Genomic DNA, 24,424 nt, shown 5'->3' with positions numbered 1-24,424 from the left:
TGAAGATTTTCTTTGTGCCTTGGTCTAAACTGTACACAGCTACTGTGGGATCTTTCTTTTGAAGCTTCTGCACCATGTCTTATTTATAAAAGGAGATGGAATTCTGCAAACCATTTAAATGGATTACAGTTAATCGGTCACCTACAGAAGATAAAGTGCTGCCTACTATAATGCTTATTCATTTGGAAGGCTTAATCTGGAGATTTAAGATACAAATTTTGACCTGCAAAAAGAAATGAAACATTCTGTGGAATGTTATGCGTATTTGAGACACTGTTGGGTTTTTGCTTTGTTTTGTTGTTATATTGACAGACTTCTGCTCCTTACTTACAAAAGCACTTTATATTTTCAGAATAAAAATTAAATAAATCACAGCCTGGTAAAGTTATAGTTGCTTTTGCACTGATTATGACCTTAACCACCTCATAAATTATGACATAGATTTTGTATATGTGCTAAAGGCAAGTTGACTGTAGTTGTTCAGTTCAACAATGTTTTTCATGTTTTTCATTATATGTCACACTTCCTGAAAGCAGAGGCATAGTAGTACATTTCTGTAAATACTTTCAAAATGGGGAAGCCGCTTAGCAGGCCAGACTGTTTACGTCAGAATCCTCCTTGTGTAGGGAAGGGTGAAGAAGATGAAGATCTAAATATGGAAGACTGTTATGTTCCTCAGAGGTCAATCTATGACACAGTGAGACTGAATGAACAGATTGATTCAGGCTCCAAAGGCAGCCTCTCCTCAAGACATTTCACAGATCGGACTTTACCATATAGTCATAGAACACTGGATATTAGTACTTTGTGCCCCAATGGTGCCCTTACTTCTTCCAGTGTATTTGAGCTCAGAAGTCGCGAAGTTAACAAATTAGATGAAAAAATGATATTTGATGCACTTAAACTGAACAGTGATATAATTCGAACTGCTGGATTACCCAAAACAAAATCTCACACAGAAAAGAAAGAACATAGAAGATCATGGAGAATGTTTGTTCCACCCAATTTTGCAGAATGTGCAAATAAAAGTGAATGCTCATTTGTTGAAACTGCTGATAGATCAGATATAGCAAAAGAAGGCAAGTGCAAATGGGGCACTAATTCCCTCACCTCAGAAGAGGATGACTCTGGTCTATGCAGCCCTCCAACAGAAAGAGAAGAAAAACAAGACCCATTATTAGCAGGAGAGCAAAGTCAAGTCAGAAGTATATCTTCTGCAGAATATATCCATGTAGTAGGTCAATTTAGACAATTTTTTCCTGCTATTTCCAGTAGTGAACAGCTCATCCCATTGCTTGATTGCAGTAGTGCCCCTATTGAAGAGAGCTGCAGATTGACTTTACATGATGTTTCACAAACAGAAAAAATAGTGCAAAGTAGTCCTCAGAAATGTGAAAATGAGGAGACTGGGACCAAATGTTGTTACTCACAGAGTTCTTTGAAAGAGAACATCATATCAGATGCAGAACATCTCCAAGGTCACGGAGAAAACCATTTTACCGCAGACAAAGAAAAAGTAGAAAATGAGTGTGAAGTTGAAGAAATGAAAACACATGTCACAATGATAGAGGGGGACTGTGTGGATGCACCTCAGCATTTAGGCATGTATTATGCAAGTATTGCTGTTAATGCTAGCGACACAGATTTAGAAAAATATGAGATTTTGTCTGATGCAGAGGAATCTAGTATAACACATACAGATTCAATGGAAACAACATTTTCTGCTCAGGAACTGGAGTTAGATAATACCATAAACTGTCCACAAGCTAACCCAATGAGAATGAAAAGGAATGTCTGGACTACAGGAACCCACATAGAAACCTTGGATACAGTCTGCAATGGTCTATTGTCTAATAAGGTAATTCAAAACAAAAGGGTCTTGGAATCATTGCAGCAAAGGCCAAAAACTGTTCGTTTTGTTATCATCAAAGTGACTGATAGAATTTCTGATTATAAAGTGTTATTGCATCTAGAATTTTATTTTTCATTTACTAAGAAAATCTGATTACTAGCATAATTTGCCTAGCACATTACAAGATGTCAGAAATTGGTGAGATGCTCGCTTTAGTAAAAGAATGAGGGGCAGTTTCTGACAGGGCTGATTTCTTCCAGCTGTTTGGTGCATGGCTATTATTGTCCAGATGGTGTTTGTTACTCTTCATTTGGAATGCTTCCACTGTGCACTGATGTTACCATTCAGTTTTTACACAAATTGTGGTTAAAGGCAATGCCATTCAGTGACTGTTCTGCCTGATTTATTCAGCTTGACCAGTCTTACTCATAAAGGTACAAATAACGGTATCAGATTATTGTGGTTTCCAAAGTACATAGATTAAAGATTTGTTGCATGTACTGAAGCCCTTTTTCCTGAAGCTGCATGCCAAAAAGTGGATCTGAAGTTACAGTAGTGTTTTACAAGCACAAGATCTTATAACATTTTCTGAGTGGTAGATGAGGAGAGAAAGTAAAGAGTAAAGCTTTGTAATAAGTAAGGGGTGTTTGTCAAGTCTGTAATCTTTTTCTGCCCACTCTGCTTGATGTTTGAACTATTTCAGGGTTTGTTGCTGAACCTTTCTGGTAAATTACCCTCAAAGATCATTTAAATTTATTTTAAGCTTATGCATTGTTTACAAAGAGATGTTTTTAAAGGACAAGTTAGGGCAAAAGGCTCAGCCATCAGTTGTAATGCACTGCCTTTGAAAGATAAGGAGTTTTGGAATATAAAGGAAGTCTTTGTTATATATATAGTGGTTATCCCAACGTAGGAAGAAATGCTTGCTACTTTCCTTATTTTGCAGCAAAAGGGAACAGCGAGCTTGTTGGTCGTTGTAAATATTCACCAAATTGCTGTACAAAGTTTGTAGTTTGCTTGCCATTGTGATTAAGGTTTTGGAAGGTGAATGTAGGGTTACCAACTGTCTGGTATTGGACCGACCTGGCTGATTTTTTTATGGATTTGCCAGTTGCCAGAAAAATAACTTAATCTGCTGGGGTTTTTTTATAATTTAATCTGCCGTGGGTCTAAAGATTTGCATTATAACCACAATACACTGGGATATCTAATGTTAAAGGTTTCTGTGTCCAGCTAAAGATGCTGCAGTGCTCCCACTTCACAGTTTAAGTGATAACAGATCAAAACTGTTAAAAATACAACAGCTGTCTGCACACCAACACGCAAGCGCATCTTGCATGTGTGTGAGAGAGGGTTTGTGTCATGGGAGAGTGAGGATATGTGCAGTGTTGTCAATCTTATCTATATGTGTTATATCTCTAGATACTATATAAGTGGCTGTTGAAGGGAGGGGGTGGTCTTGGAGTTGCCTAGTGGTTGAGGTTGCGTCGGGCTTGCCTTGTGTGAGCGGGGGGGGGGAATACCACGGTTTTTGCATTTCAACCCTAGGTGTGCATAAACCCCAGCGCTTTCTTGCAGGTGCTCAGTGTATTTTCTGTAGCCTCTACAGTGGCATGTCAAGCACATAGAAATTTGCTCCGCCACGTGATATCTGTGTCTTTAAAACACATAATTCACCACAGGGATTTTAGTGCCAGAAAAGGAGAGTAACTGGTATGCTGAAAGAGCTTCCTGCTCTTCAGGAAGCTGAAGAAGGTTGCTTTGAAAGCACTAAACCTAAAACAAAACTGTTGCTGAATGCCACTATAGAAGGATTTAGGGTCAAAAGTTGAGCATTCTTTACCATTGTTTATTCATCCATTATTTTTCACTTGTCTGTGTAATTAATGCGGAGGCTTTAGGCCAGTTTCTGAACTCATTGACACTGGAGTCACTTCAGAGTAATTCAACTGAAATAAATTGAGTTAGCCTGAATTTACACTGGTATTACTATGATAATAGTCTGGTTCTGCAAAGACTTAAATCCAATCATAGACAATAGAGCTGAGAGACCTACTTAGAGACCATGCAATCTGCAGAACTGTCCTATATAATAATTACGGCTACATTTTAGTCACGGGTATTTTTAGTAAAAGTCAGGGACAGGTCACGGGCAGTAAACAGAAATTCACAGCCCATGACCTGACCATGACTTTTATTAAAAATACCAGTGAATAAAACTTGAGGGGGGCGGGTGGGATGCTGCCGGGTGCCCCTGCGTGCTGCCTTTGCCTGCAGTCACTGCCCCTACAGCTCCCATTGGCTGTGGTTCCTGGCCAATGGGAGCTGCGAAGCCAGCGCTCTGGGTGGACACAGAGGGGACGGGGATGGTGGCCCAAGACTGCCCCAGCAGTGGCCAGTGCACTTGGCGCAGGGGCTGCCCAAGCTGCCTCTGAGCCAGGTGCACCGGCCGCTGCAGAAGTCATGGAGGTCATGGAAAGTCACAGAATCCGTGACCTCCGTGACAAACTCGCAGCCTTAATAATAATGGGTATCTGCTGTTGTGCTGCTGCACCCACCTCCATATTCCAGAACTCATTTGCATTTCCTAAAACCTAACCGAAAAATTATGTTTCCTTCCCTAAATTTAGGCTGTGCCCCTTGTCCAACGTTCAGAGACATTGCCCAGTTTGCTCCCTTGATGTATATTGTTAGTTTTCAATTCTTTTACTTACTTTTATATTGTCACTGTATCTATGGACCATGTTTATATCTCTTTGAGCATGCTTTGTTATCTTCTAGATGTATCTCCCATTGTCTCATGAGTTCTTGTATCAGGTTTGTTGCGCTGCTTTGTATGTGTTCTAGTTTTCTATCATCCTCCTGAGCTGTGTTAATGTGAACTACATACAGTGGCCACATTATGCCTAGGGTTGCCAACTTTCTAATTGCAGAAAACCAAACACCCTTGCCCTGCCTCCTACCCTGGCCTTTCCCAAAGGCCTTGCCCTTGCCTCACCCCTTCTCCGAGGCCCCACCGCAGCTCACTCCATCCCGCCTCCCTCCTTCGCTCACTCTCCCCCACCCTCTCTCACCACTGGGCTGGGGCAGGGGGTTGTGGTGTGGGAGGGGGTGAGGGCTCTGGCTGGGGGTGCAGGCTGTGGGGTGGGGCCAAGGATAACAGGCTTGGGGTGCAGGAAGAGGCTCTGGGCTGGGGGATGGGACTGAAGGTTTGGAGTGTGGAAAGGGGTTCAGAGCTGGGGCAGGGGGTTGGGGAGCGGGCTACGGGAGGAGTTTGAGTGCCTGATGAGGTTCCAAGCAAGGACAGGGGGTTGGGGCAGGGGAGGGGGTTTGGGGTGTGGGCTCCGGTCAGTGCTGACCTCAGGTGGCCCCGGCATTTCCTGGGGACAGAGGAAGTCTGCGCGGCTCCCAGGAAGTGGCAGCATATCCCTCTGGCTCCTACGCGGAGGGGCTGTCAGGGGAGCTCTGTGCGCTGCCCCTGCCCCAGCGGCGGCTCCACAGCTCCCATTGGCTGCGGCGTTCCCAGCTAATGGGAGCTGCGGAGCCGGCGCTGGGGGCAGCGTGTGGAGCCCTGCTGGTCGCCCCTCCACCTAGGAGCCAGAGGAACATGCCGCCACTTCCCAGAAACTGCGCTGAGCCGCCGGGCACTGAGCCTGCCTGCCCCGCTGCAGCCAACCAGACTTTTAGCAGCCTGTTCAGCCGTGCTGACTGGAGCTGCCAGGGTCCCTTTTTGTCCGGGCGTTCCAGTCAAAAACCGGACACCTGGCAATCCTAATTATACCTCACGAAGGCAGGCACGTTTGCACTGTGGAAACTGCACTATTTATACCAGGACTGAATTTGTCCCAGTATCCCAGCTGCAATCACACCAGGGTGGTTGCTCACATCCTAGTTTCTAAACAAAATACAACATTTGGTTTTTAGAGGTACAGTACTATAGTTGATTGGTTGGTGGTGTACTGTCAACTTATATTTTTTTCAACTTTAATGGCATTGATTGTTTTTAGGATTTTCTTTACTTCCCTAAATATCATTTCTTTTTAATAATGCTATATAGCTATATGTTAGTTTTCAGTACTAAGATTTTACTCCCAATATCCACATCACAGTTGCTTATGTTCCACGTGTTATCAAACTATAGTTCAGATGTGCCTTTGGTTTTCCACCTGCAGGTATTCCAGAAAGAAGAGATTGAACCACTGCAAGTTAAACAACAGGAGGTAAATTGGCTAGGCCAAGGCCTTATTCAAAGTGCTGCTAAAAATGCTAGCACCGAGAATCTTGAGCATGACCTTGAAGATGTTAACACCCGATGGAAGACTCTCAATAAGAAGGTTATTATTTTGTATATTCACAAAATCAATTTTTGCCTTCCTTGTTTAGTATTTTCCCCTACGTGTCATCTTTCAAAATACAGGACATTAAAATATGTTCATGATAGTCATGGATTCTGTTACCTTAACAGAGTAACTTTCTTTGTAATTTTCTTAAAAATATTTGTGTCAATAGCTGCCAAAGTATGGTTGTCATTTCTACAGTTCTGTCCATTTTTCTGTAGGCTTATTCCTGGCATTCTTAGCCAGGAAAGGTTCCCTCAGGACTCTTTGCTCCCCTCTGCATATGCAGAGCAGGGAGGAGTTTAATAGCTCAAGTTGTGTGGAGAAGGGATGGAGGTGAGACACATATATGGGAAAGGTAGCTACATGTTTTTTTCTCAACCATGTTGTAGTCACTTCTCTCTCTCCTTCATCCACTGTGATTCTTTCTGTATTCACATTCACCATGGTATCAAAAAGTCTCTTCTATCATGTTCATATTCACCATGGTATCTGAGCATTTTCCAGTGTGCACTAAGTGGCAATAGGGCTCAGCTATGTGTTGCCAGTGGCATGTTCCCTTTAATGCACATCAGGGTTTATGGTGCTTTAAGCATTGCAAGTTATCCCTACTCAGAAGAGCAACTTCCCCCTTATGTCATTCCTATGCCGTGAAAGGTTCTTGGACAGCAGGTGGGGATGGGATGTGGCAAGGGTGGGAGGCAGGAAAGGTGCTCATTGTCACAGGTTCCACCTCGGAGGATTGATGCAGTGGAGCAACAGGTGTCCATGGTTCATGGATATGTTTTCTACTTCCATGCCTTTTAAACTGTGAAGGGAGCATTGTCCCTAATGGGGAGTGCAATTTGGGGTCCTTGGCTGAGTCCTGTTACAAGGAAGCCTTTGTAAGTAACTGTACAACACAGGAGTATTAGTTCTACTGCATCATTGGGATAAAATAGTTTACTGGGAATCAACCTCATTCCTTTAAATGGAAGACCACAGCCTAAGAGATAAGTGCCCTTGTTCATAACTACAGTGGTGGAATTTTAAAATGATGAATGTGAATTAACTTCTACACAATGGTGAAGAGGTATAAGAATGAAAATACACTACAGTAATAAAGACATCCATTCTGCAAGCCTTGGTTAATTGGCAGAAGTAGGAGGGGGAAAAAGGAAAAGTGAGTAATACTCTCTCTGTCTTTCTTTCAGGTTGCTCAACGAGCTGCTCAGCTGCAAGAAGCTCTTCTCCGCTGTGGAAGGTTCCAGGATGCCCTTGAATCTCTGCTTAGCTGGCTCATTGATACAGAAGATCTAGTGGCCAATCAGAAACCTCCATCTGCTGAGTTCAAAGTTGTGAAGGCCCAGATACAGGAACAGAAAGTAAGTGAAACTTATTACTGTAGATTCAGATTCTCTCTCTGCTTCAGTGATGATAATGAATCCCCAATCTTCACTGAAGCAGAAAATCTGCTCAAGTGTACTGTATTACAATCAAGTGTATTGAAGTATTTAATGCAGCTGTGCTTTCCATACTCTATCTTCTGGAATTATGTGGAGGGGTGTGACATTTCATTGTAGAAACTGGGCTCTGATTCTCCTTCATCTGTACTTGGATGCAAGTGCAAAATCTAGCAAGATAAAAACAAAAAGAATCGAGGCATTTTAGACACAAAGCAGGAGATAAAAATCAATGTTTGGTTAATGGAGAAGTAGAAAATGAGAAGGGATAGAATTTTCATTTTAATATTTTCAAAGCGGTATTACAAACAGTGGAGCTAACCACTCTAGACATGAACAGCATGTAGTAAGTGCCTAAATCCCATTGTCTTTGCATCCTCAGCCAGAATGTTGGTGCCCCAATATTGGTCATCTCCAATGTATGCAATAGTATGTGCTGGTATAAGGAGGGCTCCAGGGATTATCATCTCTTCTAAAATTTTCATAACTAGAGAAGAAGTGGGCATAATGCAGCTCATGGACCAAATCACTGCATGCAATTCTCCAATATGGCCCAAAGTCATTCTCATATTTAACATAGAGGCACAGTCTACAAAGCCTGAAGTTGCAGCATGCAGTAGAGCATTGTGTGCCAGTAATACTGCAGAGACAGAGAGGTGGACTCCCTCCAGCCAACAAAGGAATGGTGGGAAAAGCAGGGAGATCATCAAGTTTTAGACAGAAATATGGGGGAGAAACTAATTTACTGTGTGATGTCAGTGAACCTAATTTTCAGGCATCCCAGACATGTGATCAGTGGAAAATGTAACTGCATGTTCAGAACAGTTGAATTCCATTTTTTGACATAATTTTTCAGATAATAGTGTATTTTCAAGCATTTTTTCAATTGTTATTGATTTAAGTTTTAGTTGCACAAACTTATGGGTTTTAAGCATTTTATTTCTATTTTTATCATTTACATGTTCACAGCTGTGTGAAACAATGCGGGGGCAGACAATAATTAATGACAGTAGATGTTGAGATTCCACAAGTTAAAGCTTTATAACCGTTAAAACAAAAAATGCATCACTTGTCAAAATATACAGAGTAAACAATATCCTTAAATCAAACTGCACTAAGTTCTCAAGCAGCATTTTTCTTATTTTGCCTGTCTGTAAATTTCAGTTATTATCAATGGAAATATGTTTTCATCTCTTTTGTATGTAGGGTGAAATCAACAATTACAGGTAAACATCTAATCCGTCCAAGCCTATATATGTTATCTGCACTTTACTGAACCTCAGCAAACATGCAGTTTTTCTATAAATGCTCACACAAATTATAATAATAAAAGCTCATTAGCAAATACAGTGGATGTTAAATGTGACATTTTCCCATATGCTTATTCACCAGTGAGGGCTGCCACACATCTTCGTCACACAAAAACCAATTAATACACTCATTTACAGGGAAAGGTCTTTTGTGGGGCGAGGACTTGGTGGATGTCTGCCACTTTCAACGGATAGAGAAACAACTAACTAGCTCAAGTCAGAATTAACTCTTTTTACAATATTGGCGTTTTCATGGTAATTCAAGCATCTAATATTTCTTTGCAATTTTAAGTAGAGTGTAAATTTTTAACAAGATCTTGATGAATCTGCCTCCTTACATTTCCACAGCTGTGTGTTGATTCAGTTGTTTCCTAGCAATTTGATTTTTGATTGCTTTATCTCCAGCTTCTCCAAAGGTTACTGGATGACCGCAGACCTACCGTTGAGGTAAGCAAGCGCGAAGGGGAGAAAATTGCAGAGTCAGCAGAACCTGCTGATAAAGTGAAGATCTTGAAGCAGTTGAGTCTCCTGGATAGTAGATGGGATGCATTGCTCAGTAAAGCTGAAACAAGGTATTTGAAATTCTTTCATTCCTTTGAGAAATATGAGTTCAGCAGGGGATAGATGACTAGAAGCAGCATGTGGAACTTCATAATCTGAGACTTCATAAGCACTATTTTTTTGTCGCTATGTCAAATTTATTGTGCCCTGATGATAATATATATAAAGCTGATTAGTAAGAAAAGCAAAGGAAAATAGTTTGAACAGATCATTAGCTATTTAAAAAAAGTTTGACTATCCTGAAAAGCTAAAATGAGATACTTTAGTGAGATCAACTGCATATACATCTTCTGATTATCTGGAACACTACACCTGCATTAGTATAGGCAGAATGTAAATTCCTTGATGGAGAAACCACATTCTCTCTGTTCTGTATGGCACAAAACACGCAATCAGCTCTCAATAAATATGGTCTCTTAAGATCCTGAAATGTGGCTACAAAGGGAGAATATTACACTTCTCATTTTCAAATCAGGGTTATCTGAAGAAATGGATTATTGGTCCAGATCCTGTGAGTTGCTAAGCTCCTTATTCAAGGTGCTGGGCTCCCTCAACTCCCAATAAAGTAAAAAAAAAAAATAGTGCCACCATCATACTCAAAGCTGTGAAGACAAAATAAGACGACACAGTTCCTTCCCTGAACAACTTACAGTCGAATTCTGATATCATTACAAAATTCAGATACACATAACACACAGGAAGACAAGTTAACATGAATAGTGCAAGTGTCTTTGGAGGGAGCAGTGTTTGAAGACCTTTGCTGAAGAAGTGTGCTTTCAGAGGGAAGATTTGAAAAGAGATCACTTGGTGCTTGAGAGGAGGAAGAGAGGGTGCTGTAAGCATGTGAGATAGCATAGATGAAGGCACAAAACTGAGGGGGAAGACAGAGGCAAGGAGGGTGGTTAGGGAAGACTGAAAAGAGTGTAAATGTATAATGTTATGCATTACAATGAAAACAATGAAGTGCTTTTATCTGTATACTATATTATTGGGATTGAGATTCAGGCATTAAGTTTGTTTGGACTCCTCTGACACTCCCTAATCTTTCTAGCTGCCCCCATCTATCCCTATTGTTATTTAAGCCCTCATTTGTACACCCATAATAATAATAAATAATTAATAACCGGATTACTTAAAGAAATTAGTAGATTCAGTTAATAAGCTATTATACCATTCTGTGTTTAAAAAAAATACAAGGATCCATGACTCATTAACTGAAGTAAACGTTAATCTCATTTAATTTAATATTATCATACGAGTCTGGTGAAATTTATTTTCAAATCAAATTACAAGTCTGTCCAGTCCATCTGTTTAGATACAGGTTCGTCTCCATAATTCTTTGATTACACTTCTGAAAACTAAAATGACCAAAGACATATTTCTTTTTCTTGGGAGAGAATCACCATTATTCATAACTGTCCCTTAATGTTTAACACAGGATGGATTTTTCTAAAGTCTTAAAAATAGAAACCACTAAAATAGTCTGCCTTGGGTGAAATTTATAGGCGAGTAGGACTGAGAAAAATATTTTTGTAAGGGTGGAATAAAGAACAACAGAATCATAGAATATCCTGCTCAAAGCAGGACCTACACCAACTAAATCATCCCAGCCAGGGCTTTGTCAAGCCTGACCTTAAAAACCGCTAAGGATGAAGATTCCACCACCACCCCAGGTAACCCATTCCAGTGCTTCATAAAATCATAGAATATCAGGGTTGGAAGGGACCTCAGAAGGTCATCTAGTCCAACCTCCTGCTCAAAACAGGACCAATTCCCGACTAAATCATCCCAGCCAGGGCTTTGTCAAGCCGGGCCTTAAAAACCTCCAAGGAAGGAGATTCCACCACCTCCCTAGGTAACGCATTCCAGTGCTTCACCACCCTCCTAGTGAAATAGTGTTTCCTAATATCCAACCTAGACCTCCCCCACTGCAACTTGAGACCATTGCTCCTTGTTCTGTCATCTGCCACCACTGAGAACAGCCGAGCTCCATCCTCTTTGGAACCTCCCTTCATGTAATTGAAAGCAGCTATCAAATCCCCCCTCATTCTTCTCTTCTGGAGACTAAACAGTCCCAGTTCCCTCAGCCTCTCCTCATAAGTCATGTGCTCCAGACCCCTAATCATTTTTGTTGCCCTCCGCTGGACTCTTTCCAATATTTCCACATCCTTCTTGTAGTGTGGACACAAAACTGGACACAGTACTCCAGATGAGGCCTCACCAATGTCGAATAAAGGGGAATGATCACGTTCCTCGATCTGCTGGCAATGCCCCTACTTATACAGCCCAAAATGCCGTTAGTCTTCTTGGCAACAAGAGCACACTGTTGACTCATATCCAGCTTCTCGTCCACTGTGACCCCTAGGTCCTTTTCTGCAGAACTGCTACCTAGTCATTTGGTCCCTAGTCTGTAGCAGTGCATAGGATTCTTCTGTCCTAAGTGCAGGACTCTGCACTTGTCCTTATTGAACCTCACCAGTTTTTTTTGGCCCAATCCTCTAATTTCCCTCTAAGGTCCCTCTGTATCTGATCCCTACCCTCCAGCATATCTACCATGCCTCCCAGTTTAGTGTCATCTGCAAACTTGCTGAGAGTGCAGTCCACACCATCCTCCAGATCATTAATAAAGATATTAAACAAAACTGGCCCCAGGACTGACCCTTGGGGCGCTCCGCTTGAAACCAGCTGCCAACTAGACATGGAGCCATTGATCACTACCCGTTGAGCCCAACGATCTAGCCAGCTTTCTATCCACCTTACAGTCCATTCATCCAGCCCATACTTCTTTAACTTGCTGGCAAGAATACTGTGGGAGACCGTATCAAAAGCTTTGCTAAAGTCAAGGAATAACACATCCACTGCTTTCCCCTCATCCACAGAGCCAGTTATCTCCTCATAGAAGGCAATTAGATTAGTCAGGCATGACTTGCCCTTGGTGAATCCATGCTGACTGTTCCTGATCATTTTCCTCTCCTCTAAGTGTTTCATAATTGATTCCTTGAGGACCTGCTCCATGATTTTTCTGGGGACTGAGGAGAGGCTGACTGGCCTGTAGTTCCCCGGATCCTCCTCCTTCCCTTTTTTAAAGATGGGCACTACATTAGCCTTTTCCCAGTCATCCGGGACCATCCCCGATCGCCATGAATTTTTAAAGATGATGGCCAATGGCTCTGCAATCACATCCGCCAACTCCTTTAGCACCCTCAGATGCAGCGCATCCGGCCCCATGGATTTGTGCTCATCCAGTTTTTCTAAATAGTCCCGAACCACTTCTTTCTCCACGGAGGGCTGGTCACCTCCTCCCCACATCCTCTGTCACTAGGTTGCCTCCCTCATTCAGTAAGGGGCCCACACTTTCCTTGACTTTCGTCTTGTTGCTAACATACCTGAAGAAACTCTGCTTGTTACTCTGAACATCTCTTGCTAGCTGCAACTCCAAGTGCGATTTGGCCTTCCTGATTTTACTCTTGCATGCCTGAGCAATATTTTTATACTCCTCCCTGGTCATTTGTCCAATCTTCCACTTCTTGTAAGCTTCTTTTTTGTGTTTAAGATCAGCAAGGATTTCACTGTTAAGCCAAGCTGGTCGCCTGCCATATTTACTATTCTTTCTACACATCGGGATGGTTTGTTCCTGCAACTGCAGTAAGGATTCTTTAAAATACAGCCAGCTCTCCTGGACCCCTTTGCCCTTCATGTTATTCTCCCAAGGGACAGAACAGAACAGAACCCCATCACAAATGTTGGAAATCTTAATGATGTTGTAAATATTGCCACCTTAGTTAGGGGGTAAATCTGTATCCTTATATTAAGGTAAATCTGGCACTGACAAAAATGAGAGTTTTAAACCTGAACCAGGAATGCAGGATTGGGGCTGTACAGTTCATACCATGTCACTGAAAAGATACTTAAAGACTTTATTTTACAAGTTGGAGTGAGCAAGATAACATGTCCTGAGTCAGCAAAGTACTTCAGTATGTGCCTAACTTTAAGTATATGTGTAAGTCCCATTGAAGACAATAGAATTTAAGCATGTGCTTAAAGTTAAGCAGAAGTTTAAGTATTTTCCTGAATAAAAATGAACCCCTGTATTTAAATGCTCTGCTTAACGGATCCTTAGGTTATTTTTAACCAAGTGCATATGAATGCAGTAAAATTTATTTTATTAACAAAAGATATCAAGTATTGGAATCTCTTGTTCAGACAGTATGATTTTTGGAGTCTTTCTTATTAACTGTACTTTTATATAGTTGTTGGTTTACATTGTTTTTCTCTCTGTACTGTGGACGTGTATCTGTTTCAGCTTGTGGCTGGCTTCTACAATAATGTGTAGAATGTTTTTTAGTGATGAGGGCCTGAAGAGTTTTATTGAATCTCTCACACACACTTCATCACAGAAATGACCTTTATCTTGGCATGTTTACAGGAATCGTCAGTTGGAAGGTATCTTAGTGGTAGCACAGCAATTCCATGAAACTTTAGAACCCCTGGTTGAGTGGCTGACCACCACTGAGAAAAGGCTTGCAAATTCTGAACCCATTGGAACACAAACTTCTAAACTGCAGCTGCAGATTTCTCAGCATAAAGTAAGATATAAACCAGACATTTGTGTCATTCATATGGGGAATTCTTTTATGTGAGTTTGTGAAATACAGTAGAACTGGGATCTCTGTTTTTTTTACCCATTAGTCCAAATTTTTTATTTATAATTGACAATAAAACCATTATATTTCTGTTGTTCTATAGTTCCATTTGTATTTGCTTTTGTGTCTGTCCATTTTTATTTTCTGTCTTTCTCCATTATTTTAAAAACTTCATTTAGGCGTTAGAAGATGACATCCTTACTCGCAATAAAAGTTTACATATGGCCATTAGCATTGGTCAGTCTCTTAAGACTATGAGCTCCAGAGAGGATAAAGATATGGTGCAGGAAAAGCTAGATTCTTCCCAAGCCCGATATATTGAGATTCAAGAGAAGAGTAACAGCTGGTCTGAGCTGCTCCAGCAAGCCTATTGCAATGCTCAGATTTTCGGGGAAGATGAAGTTGAATTGATGAACTGGCTGAATGAAGTACATGACAAACTGAGCAAATTGTCAGTCCAAGATTACAGGACAGAGTCACTCATGAAACAACACGCTGACCTGCTGGTATTTTTATTTCTTTTCTGTTGAATTCGTTTATTTATTTTATTTATTTTTTACTTTATATTTTATGTCCACCATTTATTTATTTCTCATTAATATATTTGATTTGAAAGGTGATACAACTATTTAAACTAAAAATAACTTGATCTGTCACCTCAGTGCTTACACAAATGGCATCTTCTCGTAGGTGCTTCAGGAAGAGATTCTGCTCAGAAAACAAAATGTCGATCAAGCTATACAAAATGGCTTAGAGCTTCTCAAGCAAACAACAGGTGAGAGCTTTTAGGAAATTAATGATTCAGCAGCCTTTTCCTCATACTTGTAAGTGATTATGGGAAAAATAAGCTGAAGTTTGTAAATATTAGCCTTTAGTCACTGGCTAGATTTATTCACTTCATTTAATTGTTTATTCTAATAACTATTGAAGTCACGGTATGTTATGTCTTTGGGCCAAATTCTCTGCTGGTGTAAGTGAACATTGAAGTCAATGGAGATGTACCCATTTAGCCACACAGAGAATTTAGCCCTTGTTTTTTTTTACTTTTGGTTGATGGAAAATTATTTTACTGAACCTCCATTTTGTTCCTACTAGCAAGTTAGGGACATTACTCATGATGTAGGACTATTTGGCATAGGACATAGCCTTTTCTCTATAGAAGCCCAGAAATGAAGGTAGTAGGCTACCTTTTACTGTTAGAGAGGCTGCATCCTCCAGATCAGAGCTAGTATTGCGGGAAAGGTTGCATTCCAATTGCACACAACATATCTGGTCTGCAGAGGAACATCTATCTAAATGTTCCAGTGCTCCAAGTATTTGAACTCTCAAAGACAGGAGGGAAAACCCTCCTCTGTTACCCAGTTAGAAGTTATGTTATGGGGTAAAATCTAAATATATTGCAATAGGTCTATTACAGGAGTCTCTGTCTGCATTTTGACCTTTGGGCGGTGTGTGTGTGTCTAATGATTGATAATTAGACTGTATGGTTCAAAGAATAATTCAAATTATTCTTTGAACCATACAGTCTAATTATCAATTAATTATAATTTATAAATAAATTGTAAATTAATAATGTAAATACCACTTGGCATTTTGAAGCTCCATTCTTGCACTTTTATTGATACATTTCATAACCTGTGTCAACCTGTATAAAAATGAATGTAAATTTAAGGAGGTTTTTATATAGTCTGTGTTTGGGTAAAAAGTATGTAAATTTTAATATTTGCCTTTTAAAGAAAAAGAGAACAAGAACCAATTTTTATATCTCCAAAGAATAACACTAGAGTCGGGCCCAATCCTCAAAGCTTGGGTCCAGATCTCCACTTGTCCAGAGTTTGGAGTGATAAGAGAAAAAGCGACAAATCCAGAGTTGGTGTAAATTGTCATAGCTCCGCTGGCTTCACTGAACAATTCACACCAGTCTCTGATCTGTCCCTGGGTCTTGTTTGGGTCAATCTGCACATAAGAAACTAAAAATATATTAATTATTATTGATGGTTTTTGTTTTGTTTTGATTTTCTTTTCTTTTTTTGCATTCATGTGAAATAACATCCCTTTGAAATTTTAGGTGATGAAGTTGTAATAATTCAAGATAAATTGGAAGGCATTAAAGCAAGGTACAAAGATATTACTAAATTGAGTTCTGATGTATCCAAGACTTTAGAGCAAGCTCTGCAGCTTGCAGGTCAACTGCAGTCCACTCATGAGGAACTCTGCATATGGCTTGACAAAGTGGAGGTGGAATTGCTTTCATATGATGCTCAGACCCCCAAGGGAGAAGAATTAAGCGACGTACAAGAAAGACAAAAAGTATGTTCTAAAAGCTGTAAACTGTATATATTGCTTTGTTATTTTTCATGTAAAGATGTGAACTAGTTAAGTAGGTTAGCTTCTATTTGGCTGGAGGATGTCTTGCAAATGATCATAATTTGGCACCAGATCAGCTCTCTGACTAGGAATAAAACAGTAAAGAATCACAATCTGTTTTTAGCAGTCACTGATGAGATTTGACTGAGGTTTATTATTAGTGCAACAGGAGAAGAGCTACATTTTGTTCTAGTTCAGTAAGCTACCGATCCCTGGGAAAACTCTTAAATTGTCAAACAAAGTTATTTTTGTTCTTTAGTTGTGTCACAGACACAAAAAAACAACACCTTAAATTAGGAAAAGAGCCTGTATTTAAGATACAGTATTAATTTCAGACTAGTAACAACTATTATTTGGAAAGAAACTGCATCCGAAGAAGTGAGGTTTTTACCCATGAAAGCTTATGCCCAAATAAATCTGTTGGTCTTTAAGGTGCCACCAGACTCCTTGTTGTTAGTGTTAGTAGAACACTAATAAAACCATTACATGAAATAGGTTACTAAATTGCTAAATAAATACACTTATTTTGGAAACCAGATTAAAAAATAACAGAAAATTAAAATATGGTTGCATGTGGGAATAAAAAGATAATTTCTCACTGCACTTGTAATGATTTTGACTGATTGGCTTTAATTCAAATGTTCATTTAAAAATTCACTTGAATTTAGATAATATTTTGCTTTATTTCACACTTGATTTTACTTTGATGGTGAATTTGTTCCATAGAAAGATGGTTGCAAAGTGCAAAAAATATGTGTTTGCTTTCTTCTCTTTGTTTGCTTGATTAAAGACTGACAACTGTATTGAATTCCAGAGAATAACAGTCTACCATGCTGATTGGAGGAATATATTTCAGTTCTGTTCTGTAGAAACTTCCCTTCAGGAATCACCTGCCTTTCTGTCAAACAACTTAACAATAACAAAGGCTAATGTAACTGAGCTGAAAATAAGTGTGCCAATTTATCCCTTTTGTTCGCCTGTAAAATGTTCCAGTTCTTGCTTCTTAGAGTAGACAGAAGAATAAAAATATGTGCAAGCTGTGTATGTTTGGCTCTTATGCTGGCATGTTTACTTTAAATGGCCTTTTTCAGGAGTTGAAAAAAGAAGCAAAGAACAACAAAGGCTTATTGGACACCCTCAATGAAGTCAGCAGTGCCTTGCTGGAATTGGTGCCATGGAGGGCAAGAGAGGGGTTAGACAAAATGGTGACTGAGGACAATGAGCGGTACAGATTAGTGAGCGACACGCTAACTCAGAAGGTGGAGGAGATTGATGCTGCCATTCTAAGATCACAGAAGGTACTAAACAGCTGTTTTTGTTCTTTAGGCAATAAAAAGTTTGCCTCCAGAAATCTGTACCTGAACAAAGGTTGTTCGTTAACAATATTGCCATACATTTGATATGCTTGAGCAACTAAAGGTCTGTTTGAATAGAATGTGACTGCACTGTTCAGACACAAGTGCCAGAGCAAAACTAATCTGTACATTGTTGTAGCCATCTGCCTCATTGTTAACACAAACCTTAGAGATCAGTCTTGTAGCCAAAATCAGTGGGAGTACGAACCTGTGGGGACTTCAGTGGAAGTTTTGTCTGAGTGAGGACTACAGGCTCAGTCAGGCCCTGTATCATTTACATTTTATGCTGTAATACATACAATATGGCCCAGATCCTCCGCTTGTTTAAATAGGTGCAGCTCCTCTGAAGTCCATTTATACCAGCTAAGGATCTGGCCTTGTGCTTTTGTATTTTCTGCAGCTAACATGTTGGACCAACTTATTTTAAACTGCACTCAAGGACTGAGTTAATGGTGTAATTTGCATGCAGCTGCAAGAAATAAGTTGTGAATATATGTGTTTGTTTCTAAAGTTTGCTTAGAAAATAATTGGGTGATTTTTTAGAATTGGCACTTGCATTTCATAGATGTAAATCTGTGTGGTCTCACATCTAGCTACCTGATGATAAGAGAAAAGCGGAGCTGTAAATTCTCCAATTTCGGCGTGAAGTTAATTTTACAAACACAAAAATATGAATGGAAATTTTTTCCAATGCCCATAACACCAACAAACAGAATTGGCTTCAGCCAAGCTGAAGTATATATGGCATAGTTTCAGAACTTTGTGGAAACTGACTGTAAGAGAATTGGTGATAATGGAGGGTCCTAAGGTTATAAGTAATTTATGGCATTCACTCTGAATATTTAGCTTATCTCAGCAGACACCTTTATAAAATTGCGGGCTGGATCCCCAGGGGCATGTGACCCGGGTGTATATGTGGGTTTCTACCAACTTTCTCCCCCACACTTATTGTAGGGAGTAGTCAGGGACCAAACCAGCCCCTGGCACAATTTAGACAGCTTCAGGGCTGCTTTCATTTGCACTAGTGGATAATAGTTCCAAAGGGCTGCTCCACCAGACAGCATCATGAGGACACATTGCACTCCAATCGTGATCCCTCCTCTCCTACCACACCCAGACCACCTCAGACTTCTCCTATGTTGGGGAAGCCAGAAGGGGCTGGTGCCAGGCTAGGTATGGTAAACTCCAGGAGCTACGTATGAGGAAGGAGCCAACCTCCTGCTCAGGGGTGTTACAACAGGCAACCACCTGAAGTGTTATTTGGGCAGAGATGTTGAGGAGGGATGAATGTAGTCATAATTTAACAGTGCTGCAAATACTTAGAGGTTTTGCAGAGGGTCAAAGGCAGCAAGAACACGTGAGTTAGAGCATAGGTGCCAACTACAGGGGTGCTCTGGGGGTCAAGCACCTGCAGAAAAAAAATAGGGGATGCTCAGTACCCACCAGCCACAGCTGTTCAGCGGGGTCGTAGATCAGCTTGGGGGAGAAGGCAGAGCGGGGCGGGAAGATTTAGGGTGAGGGTAGGGCCTCAGGAAAAGAGGTGGAGTAGGGGTGGTGCCTTGGGTAAGAGCGGGGATGGAGCTCCCACTGGGAAAAAAATCAGCGCCTGTGGGCTAGCGGGTAAGGAGGCACTGGTGTGGAGTTAGAGTGGACATTTTTGGTCACTGAAAAAAGAGCAAGGCATGGGTAGAGAGCAGCTCAAAGATGTGAAAGAAGAGTCCTGATGTGAATGTCAGATTGGAGATTAATTCTTGTAACTAACTGGTCCAAAATGATCCCAGGTGTAACGCCACAGAAGTCTATGGAATTACTCCAGATATCATTTCAACTCCCAATATTGAAGCTATTTGAGTCAAGTTCTACCCTTGTTCCCTGGGAGTTCTGTGTAGAAATAAAATATAAAATTGCCCATTATGTTTGCATTCTATGGGTCCATTCTGCTACTCTAGTTCTGCCAAAGAGGAAGCTTTACAGAGTGTTAACAAAGGAATTCTTAATTATTCATCACATTAACAAGTCGTACTTTTCTGATCAAACAAAACAGGAAATAATGTGCATCAGGAATATTAATTTGATGGTATCAAAATGATGAATTCTGACTTGGCCAAGGTAATTTAAAGCTCATAATTTACTCTGTCCTCCATAATGGAAATAAAATGCCATTGTGAAATCCTGATACAAGCAGTACCATTTTTTCAGTGTTCATTCTCTAACATACTATACATACAAATCTCACCTAGAAACTCAACCTGGAAGAACCATTTAATAACACCTTTGGAATGGAGGTTGTTCGTAACTTTGAAATGTTCATAGCAGAACAAATTCTTTCAAAAGTTTTCAACTGAACATTGACTTAGTACAGCTCTGAAACTTTGCTATGCAGAAGAAAAATGCTGCATTTAACCATCTTAATTTAAATGAAATAAGCACGGTTTCCTTACTTTCTCAAATCTTTTTTTTAAATTTCCCTTTATTTTTTTAGTAGTTTGCGTTTAACACAGTACTGTACTGTATTTGCTTCTTCTTTTTTTGTCTCTGCTGCTGCCTGATTGCGTACTTCCGGTTCCAAATGAGACGTGTCATTGACCAGTCAGTTTGTAACTCTGGTGTTCGTAACTCTGAGGTTCTTCTGTAGTTGTGTCACAGCATTCAGGCATTCCATTACCATGTTTGCATCATGACCTTCTTCAATTGGGCATTTATTCAATATTACGACATACCCATGGCAATGCAACAACAAAAAGAAACATTTCAAGTAATTTGTAGTTCTCTATAAGTCTATTCACTGTCATCTGCCCTTCTTCTGACCCTCTTTTAGAGGAAACAAAGCAGCCTTGTTATGTTTGCTTAGCATATCCTGAGATGCCTTGCACAGCATGTCAGACAGCGTGAGACACACACCTGTGATAGCATTGAGACCCCTGCAGAGTAAGATGAGCTTTAATCCGATGGGTGGACTTCAGAAGAACTGGGCCCAAAGAGCCACATGCAGCTCTAGAACCATGGTGTGAATACCACTGGTATAGTACACTAGTTTGGCAGTAGTATCATAATGCAGACTGAATGAGATTATATTTTTCTGTAAAGTAGTTGCAAAATTTAGGACAAACTTACCTTCTATCACTATAAATGAGAGATGACATCTAGTGGAAAAATGTTTGTACTCTGTTTCATATAACAAATGGATTAAAATAAGGATGATAAAGACTGACTCATAAGGGAAAAATAAATTTCAGGCCTATCCATGCATAATTACGCACTAAGACATGACAGACTTAGTGGTTAAAGTACACCTCAGGTACATTGGAGGCGCACTGCAATGGTGGGTCTGCAGCTACAAACTTGTAAACTGTGGGCTTTGTCAAGCTAAGTCGGTGTGGTCAGTGCTGGAATAGGGAACCTACAAGAAAATCTTACAATGCACGTGACAGATTATGACACAGTACCTTTTCATTGATTTTCAAAAGAGCGCAGGGAAAGAATTTCAAGTGCTCAACACCCACAACTGGAGATGGATTTTCAGAAGAATTCAGCTGTCATTTAGGGTCTGGCTGCCCTGGAGCACAAAGGTGTAAATTCCAGCTCAAGGAGACATACCTCCACTAGCTCTGACTGAGCTAGCACACTAAAAATAGAAGTGTTGCTGCTGCAATGTGAGTGAGGAGAGGGGTTAGCACAGGGATTGGTAACCTTTGGCACACAGCCCGCCGGGTAAGCCCCCTGGCGGGCCAGGCCGGTTTGTTTACTTGCCAGGTCCGCAGGTTCGGCCAATCGCGGCTCCCACTGGCTGTAGTTCGCCGCTCCAGGCCAATGGGGACTGCGGGAAGCGGTGCAGGCCGAGGGATGTACTGGCCGCCACTTCCCGCAGCCCCCATTGGCCTGGAGCGGCGACCCGTGGCCAGTGGGAGCTGCAATTGGCAGAACCTGCGGACGTGGCAGGTAAACAAACTGGCTCAGTCCGCCAGGGGGCTTACCTTGGCGGGCCACGTGCCAAAGGTTGCCGATCCCTGGGCTATCATGTACCTATGGTCTCAGACAGGATCGTTCTCAGGGTGGCTAGCCCATCCTGTCCTTGCACCACTACAACTACACTTCTGTTTTTAGAGCACCAGTTCAATCAGCGCTAGTATGGGTATGCCCCCTCATCTTCCAGTGCTAGTGTTGACATACTCAACATCACCTAAATATGAGCCAGATTTTCAAAACTGCTCAGCGCCCACCAGCTTCTACTGTGACATTTGTGGACAGATTTTCAAAACAATTCAGCATCCAACATGTTGCTTCTCCTTGGCTTCACCTCAAAAATACCCCTAAAACTGTAGTGTCCAAATGCATGTTTGCCCAGAGGGTCATATAGACATGGGTTGAATCTGAACTATGCTGTGTTCAATCTACTGTCCCCTTTCTACGGGTTTTAGGGCCCCTTATACCTCTTTTCCTGGTTCATTGCTCCTTTCTAAACAATGTAACAGAACATCGCCTCCTACTCAGAAATGCTTTGAGATATTTTTTTAAAACATCAAAGTATTAACTAATTCTAATGGAAAGTCAATTCTTCAGGAACAGAACAGGCTGTGCCCAAATTCAAAAAGAGCATTTTCTCACTTAATCCACCAGTTTTGCATTAACTTCAGTGGGGCCAGGATTTCAACCTTATTGTCTAATATTGCACTAATGCTTCTAGGTCTCATTAAACTTCTTAATATCATAAGATTATATTGATTTGTCTCCAGATAATTACAATAAAAACATTTTAAAACAGATGGAAAAAACAAATGAAAGTTAGGGTCATCACTAACAAGGAAAAGTAATATTCAGTGAAAAATTCTACATGTACTACATTCTCTTTGATCTTCCTCTGTTGTCTGATAGAGATTTGCAAGTTTGAGGAAAGTACATTATGCCTCTCTTATTTTGCTGCTGCTTTTTCATGCTTATGAATTAAGCTGATTTTATTAAAGCTCTCAGTACCATTTTGAGCTCTATAGTTCACATATATGTGAAATTGTATATAGAAATGGACTATTATCTTTTTAACAATTCAGCATTTGCATTTTTTTTAAATGTGGCTTTTTAACTACCTAAAGACAATCAATTCAAGCTTCATAATATAAAACTGCTGAACTAATTCATGTCTCCTTTATTTAGTTTGATCAAGCAGCTGATGCAGAATTAGCCTGGATTGCAGAAACAGAAAAAAAATTGATGTCTCTGGGTGATATTAGGCTTGAGCAAGACCAGACCGCTGCTCAGCTACAAGTTCAAAAGGTAAAGAAATGCATTTCCAACTGTCATGTTAATTATTGGCCAGTGCTTTCTTAGTCTAGAAAATGTACTAGCATGATTTAATTTTCAGTCCATCATAATGCACTTCGAAAATAGTTTTTGCTTCATGTACTCAACCTTTATTGCTGACCGGTATTTATTGTGTCACAAGGCATTTACCATGGAAATTTTGAGGCACAAGGATGCTATAGATGAACTTGTTGAAACTGGGGATGAGATTATGAACACATGCACTGAAGAGGAGAAACAGTCCATGAAGGTAAGGTACCATAACTCACAGCTGGCATGATGGCTTTGAATCTCTGCATTTACAGAGCCACTCCCACAGGATCATCTTTCTTTTTCGACTATTATTGATCAGGCAAGTTCATCAGTTGTGAATAGGAGATCATTTGGTCTGAGCAAACAATCATACAGGAAGGGATACTCTTGAGGCACAAATTCCCTTGAGACTTCTTTCCTTAGAAATGTTTAGCAAGTAAGCACTGAGTATTTACTTCATTGTCTTCCATTGATTTTTAGGCCTGATTTTGCCACCTTTACCCACCTTTAAGTATTATGTAAGACAATGTGACTATCTGGGTGATTAAGTATCAGTCAACATGAGTAAGTGTGGGTGGTGGGATAGCTCAGTGGTTTGAGCATTGGCCTGCTAAACCCAGGGTTGTGAGTTCAATTCTTGAGGGGGCCACTTAGGGAGCTGGGGCAAAAATCAGTACTTGGTCCTGCTACTGAAGGCAGGGGGCTGGACTCGATGACCTTTCAGGGTCCCTTCCAGTTCTATGATATAGGTATTGCTCCATATATTATAATTGGCTCCTTTATAATCCATAGCAATGCAGTAAAAGCCTGTTAGGAATCCTTTAACGGTGTTACTATTTATGAACAGCAGTCAGCATTACAGCTAAAATCCAGATCCCACTGTTTGGCTTGTGTTGCTGGATTAGACAATCAGGAGATGTGCCGAGGACAAGAAAGAGGAATCTTCCCTCAAGGGCTGTGGAGCCCTTGAGCCCACTGATTCAAAGCACACTGAATGAGAATCTTTCCATTGATTTTAGTGGGCTTTGGGTCAGGCCTCAAACAAGAGGTAGGAATAAATGGTCAGTTTTCACAGTGGAGAGAGGTGAACAGCAAGGTCCCCAAAGGATGTGTGCTGGGACTTGTGCTTTTCAACATGTTCATTAACGATCTGGAAAAGGGAGTGAACAGTGAAGTGGTGAAGTTTGCAGAGGAAATAAAAGTATTCACAATAGATAAGACCAAAGCAA

The 24,424-nt window shown here is 40.6% G+C and overlaps 1 protein-coding gene across 46 annotated transcripts in view; it reads left to right on the top strand.

Moving 5' to 3' along the window:
* DST (dystonin) overlaps positions 1 to 24,424 on the top strand; it is a 439,617-nt gene that overhangs the window by 348,452 nt on the left and 66,741 nt on the right. For 40 of the 46 annotated variants that reach the window (XR_010599478.1, XR_010599479.1, XM_065587877.1 and 37 more), the window contains 10 exons: positions 6,025 to 6,186; positions 7,383 to 7,553; positions 9,347 to 9,513; positions 13,929 to 14,088; positions 14,325 to 14,651; positions 14,836 to 14,920; positions 16,214 to 16,455; positions 17,604 to 17,810; positions 23,016 to 23,135; positions 23,305 to 23,412. Coding sequence is in view for 44 of the 46 variants with exons in the window: in XM_065587877.1 (XP_065443949.1) it covers positions 6,025 to 6,186; positions 7,383 to 7,553; positions 9,347 to 9,513; positions 13,929 to 14,088; positions 14,325 to 14,651; positions 14,836 to 14,920; positions 16,214 to 16,455; positions 17,604 to 17,810; positions 23,016 to 23,135; positions 23,305 to 23,412 (1,749 nt within the window). In the remaining 2 variants the exon portion in view is untranslated. The remainder of the gene's footprint in view (positions 1 to 6,024; positions 6,187 to 7,382; positions 7,554 to 9,346; positions 9,514 to 13,928; positions 14,089 to 14,324; positions 14,652 to 14,835; positions 14,921 to 16,213; positions 16,456 to 17,603; positions 17,811 to 23,015; positions 23,136 to 23,304; positions 23,413 to 24,424) is intronic. The other 6 variants (XM_065587878.1, XM_065587889.1, XM_065587864.1 and 3 more) reach the window with 1 other exon arrangement.

The sequence above is a fragment of the Chrysemys picta genome, chromosome 3, assembly GCF_011386835.1.
Source record: "Chrysemys picta bellii isolate R12L10 chromosome 3, ASM1138683v2, whole genome shotgun sequence".
In the NCBI taxonomy this organism is placed as follows: Eukaryota; Metazoa; Chordata; order Testudines; family Emydidae; genus Chrysemys; species Chrysemys picta.
The sequence above is the reverse complement of the archived record's forward strand: the minus strand, read 5'-3'. Positions and strand labels throughout refer to the sequence as shown.